General features: G+C 41.0%; 1 protein-coding gene across 1 annotated transcript in view; it reads right to left on the bottom strand.

Annotated features, from left to right (window-relative positions):
- Positions 1–10247, bottom strand: part of ppm1kb (protein phosphatase, Mg2+/Mn2+ dependent 1Kb) — a 75334-nt gene extending 65087 nt beyond the window's left edge. The window contains exon 1 of the mRNA XM_076294947.1: positions 10123–10247. Within this exon, the coding sequence (XP_076151062.1) occupies positions 10123–10163 (41 nt within the window). The 5' untranslated portion in view covers positions 10164–10247. The remainder of the gene's footprint in view (positions 1–10122) is intronic.
- Between the last annotated feature and the right edge of the window lie 69 nt (positions 10248–10316).

The raw sequence follows: 10316 nt of genomic DNA on the forward strand, positions 1-10316 counted from the left end.
GGATAGGAAGAATTCATATTGCGGATATCTAAAATGTTCGTTTTGACTAGGCAAAACTGAACTAGAATTGCGGTTCCGAGGAACTGCAAGAGTGGGTTTGATCAGGGGCATGGAACTCGGCCTCATCCAAGGATTCCAACGGTACCTCATTCATGAAAATCGGACATACGGGTCAAAAGTTACATGCACACACCTTCATATACACAGACAGCCCAGCCCAGCCCATTAGAGCTCTGCCAGATGGCTCAGAACTGTGCCAGGTGCAAGCTTAAACAATTAGAGCTGTGATGTCACAATCGAATTAGAATCCTTGAACATTCCGCCATTCAATTTAATGGGGCCCAAAAACGCCGAAAAACGGGAATACCGCGAAAACGACAAGGGCCAGCGACACGATATTAACAAGCAAGTTACACCGGTTCGGGCCTGAATTTTTGGAGTTCGAACCGCGTCGATAGCTCAAACGGTCTAGGAGCAGTAGTTCGGCCAAAAAGTGGGTGAAAAAGAAGATATAACTAGAATTGCGGTTCCGAGGAACTGCAAGAGTGGGTTTGATCAGGGGCATGGAACTCGGCCTCATCCAAGGATTCCAACGGTACCTCATTTATGAAAATCGGACATACGGGTCAAAAGTTATCTGCATCAACGCAACATCCAATAAGCTAAAACGCATAAATAACGTGGTTGCTATGCTGGTTGCTAGGGCAATCATGCTGGTTGCTCAGGTGGTCGCTAGGTTAGAAGGCCAGCGCCTCCTGAGAGGCCTGAAGGGTCAGTTCTGAGGTTGTTGACAGCTGAAAACGAAAAATGGACTGCATTTTCTTAAAAGACAATGTGACTGAAGTGCGGGCAAAGTTTGCACAGAAATGTACGATTTTTCCCACCCTCATCGACCTCGTCATAAAACTTGTTTAAATGATCACACGACGCCTCCTTGCTGCTTTGTCGTCTACATCAGCCTTTCTCAAACTTCTTTGACCAGTCAAGGCATACTTTGGGGTCATAGGGCCCACCTACATGAACCCACCCCCTCCTCCCACCCCCCATCAAATTGTAATATCATCACAATTATTATTATTTTTATACTATATTGCTATACATGCACTTCAAAACAGTCAATGTTTAAAGTGCTAAGATTGTTCACAAAAGTTTGTGAAAGCATGCACATCAGAGTACTGCTTTACTAATGTAAAATATAATTAGGCCTACACTAGTTTCATTGTTTTTGCATTGTTGCATGATTGATATGCTATTTAATTACATTTCATTTGAATGCCTGAATGTAAGAATTCAGGAAACACAATACCAGCTTTTAACATTCATGTTGTTTACTAGTTTATGTAAATCACATAACACATGAACTGTTTACATACTACTGATAGCCCATTACTGTACACAATAATACTGTGCCCATTCATTAACATTAAACATCAGGCGTCTTGTTTACACATTTAAACCATATTTGTACTTCGAAATTCGCTTCCAAATTGTAGTAACTACATCTACGAAGTCTAAGGAAGATATCTATAAACATACTACATGGTTAAGATACATTTTGACAGAACTACAGACTTCGTGAAAGTAGCCTAGTAGCCCTACATAAAAGGCTCCATTAACTTCATTGCAAAATCGCGGTTGGTCTGTTTACACACTAAAACCATATTTACACTTCGAAATTCGCTTCCAAATTGTAGTAACTACATCTACGAAGTCTAAGGAAGATAACCTTGTAGTCTGTTCAACGATAAGATACATTTTGACAGAACTACAGACCTCGTAAAAGTAGTACCTAAAATTAGTGTGATAAATGGCCATCACGTAGCCTAAAGCATATAGCACTAGCATATGACAACAGCAAATAGCTAACGTTTACGTTAGCCTAACTTACTTATCGTTGACGTTGACCCGACACGTTTATAAGTTAGACCATAGACTGATAAGGACGTCCATCAAAATTCCGTGTGTATCCTGTGTATCTTTCGTGCTGCTATCCTGTTGCCTTTTCCCTGTTGTTCCGGCAACAAGGTTTTTACGCGATATTTGCCACATCCCAGAGAGTTGTTGTTTGGTGGGTCAGGTGACGAGCCGTCGAATCACAGCACAGCACCCAGAATGCATTGCAACACACCGTCTAGAAGGGACTCAGCGTTAGGTCGGCTTTAAATAGCATACAGAACCTATGGTAATATAACGTTGTCTGTAAGCTCCACAGATCGTGGCAAGACAATTCAATTGTTTGAGGACTTCTTGCTGGGCAACAATGAGTAACTTGATTAGTAATACTGCGTGGATATGCATGATATCTGTATGAAAGTGTGTTTCTCAATGTAATAATCTATACAACTGTACACATGACTAAGTTCAAATGGAGCTAGCTGGGTATAGGACTGGGCTGAATGGATTGGTGAAATACTTTATTTATTTATTTTTTTAATGACCTATATGAACATGGTTTGGCTTTAAAAAAAGAGAAGCGCTGTCTCCTCTTTTTTTACATGACCTTTACGCTTAGTGCTGGCAAGGCATTGAACTTGGCTGAATGGATTTGGAAAATATATATATATTTTTTTTAATGACCTGTATCAACATGGTTTGGCTTTAAAAAAAAGAGGCGCTGTCTCCTCTTTTTTTACATTACCTTTACACTTAGTGCTGGCAAGGCATTGAACTGGGCTTCATTCAAGGATTCCAACGGTACCTCATTCATGAAAATCGGACATACTGGTCAAAAGTTACATGCACACACCTTCATATACTAACTTCATATACAAACCTACTTTTTCTGTAGGGTTGTGGAATTGCCAATCTGCAGTGAATAAAGCGGACTTCATTCCTGCTCTGGCCTCACAGTTATCTCTTCAATTGCTTGCGCTTACAGAGACGTGGATTAGGCCGGAGAATACTGCCACGCCTGCAGCGTTGTCGACCAGTTATGCTTTTTCGCATACCAGTCGTTCGTCTGGTAGAGGAGGCGGGACAGGCTTTCTCGTCTCTGATGATTGGAGGTTTACACAGTTGCTGCCTGCTCAGGTCCACAACTCGTTTGAATATCATGCCATCATGATAACTGAACCATACAAATTATACTTGGTGGTTATTTATCGCCCTCCAGGACAACTTGGGAACTTTGTGAACGAGTTGGACATTCTACTGTCTGCTATTCCAATGGATGCATGCCCATTATTAATCCTTGGCGATTTTAATATTCATTTGGATAACTCGTCTGCAATTGACTTCCTGTCCTTACTCTCCTCATTTAATATCACACGTGTCCACAGTCCTCCTACTCACAAGGCTGGTAAAGATCTTGATTTAATTCTGGTACGTAACTGTAATACAGACAACGTTTTGGTTAATCCATTACATGTATCGGATCATCACTTTATCAGATTCTCTGTGCGTCTCCTGGATAACCCAGCAGCTCCTCCTCCGATAATTTCGTTCCGGCGTAATCTCAGAAGCCTCTCAAGTGACCATTTTGCAACTTTAGTAACATCTGCTTTACCTACTCCTAGCTCATTCTTGACACTTGAGGTTAATGACGCTACAAAGACTCTCTGCTCTACACTGGCATCTTGTCTGAATGCAGCATGTCCTCTTTCCTCAAGACCTACTCGTTCTAAACCTCGCCATCCATGGCTGACGAACAGTATAGTCTCAGTACGAAAGGAACTTAGAGCTGCTGAGAGGAAATGGCGTAAATCCAAAGATGGAAATGATCTTAGTAACTACCAGTCTTTGCTGTCATCCTTTTCATCCACTGTTACACTTGCAAAAAAGGCATTCTATCAAAGCAAGATTGAGAGCGCCACTGACAGTAGACAACTTTTTTCTACTTTCAAATCTCTCCTCAATCCTCCACCACCACCATCAACTACTTCACTGTCAGCAAATGACTTTGCAACATTTTTCACTGAAAAAGTTGCTAAAATAAGTGCTCAGTTTGATGCTCCTATAAGGAGGGCTTTGCCTTGTGTTAGTACGACTCCATCATTTGACTCTTTCTCTCCTCTTGATGAGGAAGCAGTCTCTCAATTGCTTCAGCGATGTCGTCCAACAACATGCCCATTAGATCCTGTCCCGTCCACTCTTCTACAGTCTATCTCACCCGCTGTTCTACCAGCAGTCACACATGTATTTAATGCTTCTCTCAGTTCTGGAATAGTTCCTTATTCTTTTAAACAGGCTAGGGTTACACCTCTGCTAAAGAAAAGTACACTTAATCCAACTGAGGTGAAGAACTACAGACCTGTCTCCCTTCTTCCTTTCTTGTCAAAGGTTTTGGAGAAAGTGGTCTTCAAGCAAGTTTGTGACTTTCTTCATCAGAATAATCTACTAGACCCTATGCAGTCTGGTTTCAAGAGTGGTCATTCTACTGAAACTGCTCTTCTGTCTGTGACTGAAGCATTGAGAGTAGCTAAGTCCTCTGCTCAGTCATCAGTATTAATTCTACTAGATTTATCTGCAGCCTTTGATACTGTTAACCATGACATTCTCCTATCTATACTATCTGAACTGGGAATTTCTGGAAAAGCTCTTGACTGGTTTGAATCTTACCTTAAAGCGCGTTCTTTCAACGTGTCTTGGCAGGGACAGGTATCTAAGTCTCATGCCCTCACCACAGGTGTGCCTCAGGGATCAGTATTAGGACCCTTGCTTTTCTCTATTTACACCACTTCCTTAGGTGATACCATTCGCTCCCATGGATTTGACTATCACTGTTATGCAGACGACACTCAACTTTACCTGTCTTTCCCACCTGATGACTCTAGTGTTTCCCACCGGATTTCTGCATGCCTTAAGGATATTTCAGCCTGGATGAAAGATCGGCACCTTCAGCTTAATCTCTCAAAAACAGAGTTTTTGGTGTTTCCAGCTAAAACAGCTATTCCCCAACAGATTAACATCCAGCTTGACTCAACTTCACTGACCCCAACTAGATCGGCACGAAACTTGGGCGTTGTAATTGATGACCGACTTAACTTCTCTGAGCATATAGCTTCTATTGCAAAATCATGCCGGTTTATGCTTTACAACATTAGGAAGATCAGACCTTATCTGACACAAGATTCCACACAACTTCTTGTTCAGACCATGGTCATCTCTAAGCTGGACTATTGTAATTCACTATTAGCTGGCTTACCCGCTTGTGTAACAAGATCATTACAGCTGATTCAAAATGCTGGAGCACGCCTGGTCTTCAATCAGCCAAAGAGGACACATGTAACTCCTCTCCTAGTTACTCTCCATTGGCTCCCTATAGTAGCCAGAATTAAATTTAAATCTCTCACTTTGGCCTATAGGACACTAACTAGATCTGCTCCTAGTTATTTAATTCAATAATCAAGCCTTACATGCCCAACCGCCCACTGCGGTCTTCTGGTGAGCGTATGTTGTGTCGACCAGTCATAAAAACTGGGTCTAATTCCAGACTCTTTTCTTCAGTGGTTCCATGTTGGTGGAATGAACTGCCCAGTGCTCTCCGTTCCTGTGGTAGTTTTGGGTCGTTTAAGAGGGGTCTAAAGACATTCCTATTCAACATATACTTAGTTGTTTAAGCGCTTATGTGTTATGGTTTATATAATGTTGTTTTTATTTTAATTGGGCTGTTAATTAATTTGACATTATTGTTTATTATTGATATTCTCCTTAATGTAGTCTTAGCATGTTATTGTTTTTATATTATTGATTGAATTGACATTATTGTTTTATTATTGCCTTTCCCCTTTTTTTACATTGCTTTTTTTATTAGGCTATTGATTGAATTGATATTATTGTGTACTACAACTATTCTCCTTACTATATTTGACCTAGATTTTAATCTGTTCCCTGTTCATTTTTAAATATTATTATGTTGTTTTGTATTTATATGTCGCTTTGGACAAAGGCGTCTGCTAAATCCATAACCATAACCATAACCATAACCATATACACAGACAGCCCAGCCCAGCCCATTATAGCTCTGCCAGGTGGCTTAGAACTCTTCCAGGTGCAAGCTTAAGCAATTAGAGCTGTGATGTCACAATCGAAATTTGAATTCTGAACATTCCGCCATTCATTTCAATGGGCCCAAAAAACGCAGAAAAACGGGAATACCGCGAAAACGACAAGGGCCAGCGACACGAAATTAACAAGCAAGTTACACCGGTTCGGGCCTGAATTTTTGGAGTTCGAACCGCGTCGATAGCTCAAACGGTCTAGGAGCAGTAGTTCGGCCAAAAAGTGGGCTTATAGGAAGATATAATAACTAGAATTGCGGTTCCGAGGAACTGCAAGAGTGGGTTTGATCAGTGGCACGGAACTCGGCCTCATCCAAGGATTCCAACGGTACCTCATTTATGAAAATCGGGCACACGGATCAAAAGTTGTCTGCATTAACGCAACATCCAATAAGCTAAAACGCATAAATAACATGGTTGCTATGCTGGTTGCTATGGTGGTCGCTAGGTTGACATTACAGGGGTGGTTTTTAGGTTGTTGCTAGGGTAATTAGTTAGTTGCTAGTAAGCCATCTTAAGCTGACTGCATAAAGTGATTATTTTAAGAGATACATTTTCAAACCAGAACTGTGTATAGGTCATGGTTAAAAACGTATCAGAATCTCAGAAATAATCACGTAATGCAGCCAGTTTAAGATTTTTTAAGAAGTCAGATTTTTTAAAGGCAATCAAATTTCTGCTGACTCTCTTCTGGCTGCGGTTAAAGGCCAGCGCCTCCTGAGAGGCCTGAAGGGTCAGTTCTGAGGTTGTTGGCTGCTGGAACCGAAAAAAGGACTGCATTTTCTTAAAAGACAATGTGACTGAAGTGCGGGCAAAGTTTGCACAGAAATGTACGATTTTTCCCACCCTCATCGACCTCGTCATAAAACTTGTTTAAATGATCACACGACGCCTCCTTGCTGCTTTGTTGTCTACATCAGCATTTCTCAAACTTCTTTGACCTGAGGCCCAGTCAAGGCATACTTTGGGGTCATAGGGCCCACCTACATGAACCCACCCCCTCCTCCCAACCCCTATCAAATTGTAATGATATCACAATTATTATTTTTATACTATATTGCCTACATGCACTTCAAAACAGTCAATGTTTAAAGTGCTAAGATTGTTTACAAAAGTTTGTGAAAGCATGCACATCAGAGTACTGTTTTACTAATCTAAAATATAATTAGGCCTACACTAGTTTCATTGTTTTTGCATTGTTGCATGATTGATATGCTATTTAATTACATTTCATTTGAATGCCTGAATGTAAGAATTCAGGAAACACAATACCAGCTTTTAACATTTCTGTTGTTAGTTTATGTAAATCACATAACACATGAACTGTTTACATACTACTGATAGCCCATTACTGTACACAATAATACTGTGCCCATTCATTAACATATATTAAACATCAGGCGTCTTGTTTACACATTTAAACCATATTTGCACTTCGAATTTCGCTTCCAAACTGTAATAACTACATCTACAAAGTCTAAAGAAGATAACCATGTAGTCTGTTCATAGATAAGATCAATTTTGACAGAACTACAGACTTCGTGAAAGTAGCCTAGTAGTCCTACATAAAAGGCTCCATATTCACTTCATTGCAAAATCGCGGTTGGTCTGTTTACACACTAAAACCATATTTACACTTCGAAATTCGCTTCCAAATTGTAGTAACTACATCTACGAAGTCTAAGGAAGATAATCATGTAGTCTGTTCATAGATAAGATACATTTTGACAGAACTACAGACTTCGTGAAAGTAGCCTAGAAGCCCTACATAAAAGGCTCCATTAACTTCATTGCAAAATCGCGGTTGGTCTGTTTACACACTAAAACCATATTTACACTTCGAAATTCGCTTCCAAATTGTAGTAACTACATCTACGAAGTCTAAGGAAGATAACCTTGTAGTCTGTTCAACGATAAGATACATTTTGACAGAACTACAGACCTCGTAAAAGTAGTACCTAAAATGAGTGTGATAAATGGCCATCACGTAGCCTAAAGCATATAGCACTAGCATATGACAACAGCAAATAGCTAACGTTTACGTTAGCCTAACTTACTTATCGTTGACGTTGACCCGACACGTTTATAAGTTAGACCTTAGACTGATAAGGACGTCCATCAAAATTCCGTGTGTATCCTGTGTATCTTTCGTGCTGCTATCCTGTTGCCTTTTCCCTGTTGTTCCGGCAACAAGGTTTTTACGCGATATTTGCCACATCCCAGAGAGTTGTTGTTTGGTGGGTCAGGTGACGAGCCGTCGAATCACAGCACAGCACCCAGAATGCATTGCAACACACCGTCTAGAAGGGACTCAGCGTTAGGTCGGCTTTAAATAGCATACAGAACCAATTGCAATATAACGTTGTCTGTAAGCTCCACAGATCGTGGCAAGACAATTGAATTGATTGTGGACTTCTTGCTGGGCAACGATGAGTAACTTGATTAGCAATGCTGCGTGGATATGCATGATATCTGTATGAAAGTGTGTTTCTCAATGTAATAATCTATATAACTGTACACATGACTAAGTTCAAATGGAGCTAGCTGGGTATAGGACTGGGCTGAATGGATTGGTGAAATACTTTATTTATTTATTTTTTTAATGACCTATATGAACATGGTTTGGCGCTGGCAAGGCATTGAACTGGGCTGAATGGATTTGGAAAATATATATATATTTTTTAATGACCTGTATCAACATGGTTTGGCTTTAAAAAAAAGATGAGACAGCGCTTCGCGCTGTCTCATCTTTTTTTACATGACCTTTACACTTAGTGCTGGCAAGGCATTGAACTGGGCTTCATTCAAGGATTCCAACGGTACCTCATTCATGAAAATCGGACATACGGGTCAAAAGTTACATGCACACACCTTCATATACACAGACAGCCCAGCCCAGCCCATTAGAGCTCTGCCAGGTGGCTTAGAACTCTTCCAGGTGCAAGCTTAAGCAATTAGAGCTGTGATGTCACAATCGAATTAGAATCCTTGAACATTCCGCCATTCATTTCAATGGGGCCGAAAAACGCAGAAAAACGGGAATACCGCGAAAACGACAAGGGCCAGCGACACGAAATTAACAAGCAAGTTACACCGGTTCGGGCCTGAATTTTTGGAGTTCGAACCGCGTCGATAGCTCAAACGGTCTAGGAGCAGTAGTTCGGCCAAAAAGTGGGTGAAAAGGAATAATAAATAAAGTAAACTTAAGAAGAACAATAGTGGGCTTGCTCCGCAAGCCCACAGCATGGTGTGGTCTTGCTGGATCAAACCCACTAATAAAGAAAACTTAAGAAGAACAATAGTGGGCTTGCTGGATCAAACCCACTAATAAGTAAACTTAAGAAGAACAATAGTGGGCTTGCTGGATCAAACCCACTAATTACAGATATCTGCAATACATATCCAGTCTAGCGGGTAAATGTTAAAATGGCTTGCCATACAAAACCGCCTTAAAAAAAATTATCATTCTACCCTTTGTAACTCTCTGACCGTTCATCACACAGTCAATCTTGGTAGGCCCTACCAAAATAATCTAGGCCTAGGCTACAAGGCCTCTGCTTTCAAAAGAGGTCAAGCACTTGAATATAAGTCAAAGTAGGCTAGGCTATGTGGAAACAGGGCCATTGTAGGCGGTGTGCAATTTCGATCCAAAACTCAGGGGTAGGCTATGCGGTCATTTATTTATTTTTCAAAAATGCAGTCACCCGCATTCAATAAAACGGTAGCCTACATGCGATTCTATTTCACAACTTTGCGAATAGGCTAGACTGGGAAAGGCTGGCAAGCAAACTGCAGACAGATCAGGGATTCACTTCCCTCTTATAGGTAGGCTAGGCCTAAGCCCTAAGCTATAGCCAGCAACACGCGCTGGAGATGCGTGCACACATCAAAATGAACACAAGGGACCCGCTGTTCATTCTCGTGAAGTTTCTTCCGTTTTTCATGCCCTGAATGCTAATTCGGTTTCATGCTCATCTTCCTAATGTATGAAACGCTGACGCTATAACTGTAGGCCTACCTGTCTGTAGCTTGACTCAAGGAGAGACGGTGGAGCAACTTGCGTATACGCTATGGAAAACCGGTCCTTCAGTTTCATTTACTGATTTGAGAAGGTGAAACCTACCTTGCATCCTTAGGATGACCTATGAGCAAATGACCATCCATCTGAGTTCAACACTTCAAGCAAACAGGGAGGTGAGAACAAGAAAGTGAGTTCAGAACTGAACTCTGATCATAGTGCGACACCCAGTGCGCTATAAAATCCAGATCCACAGTGCGCCAGATTACTCCGAAATTTTCGGCTAGTGCAGTTGCATT

The sequence above is a fragment of the Alosa pseudoharengus genome, unplaced genomic scaffold, assembly GCF_046254945.1.
Source record: "Alosa pseudoharengus isolate Yale_2024_CS ecotype anadromous, Long Island Sound unplaced genomic scaffold, YU_APseudo_1.1 YU_APseudo_1.1_scf_2, whole genome shotgun sequence".
Classification (NCBI taxonomy): Eukaryota; Metazoa; Chordata; class Actinopteri; order Clupeiformes; family Clupeidae; genus Alosa; species Alosa pseudoharengus.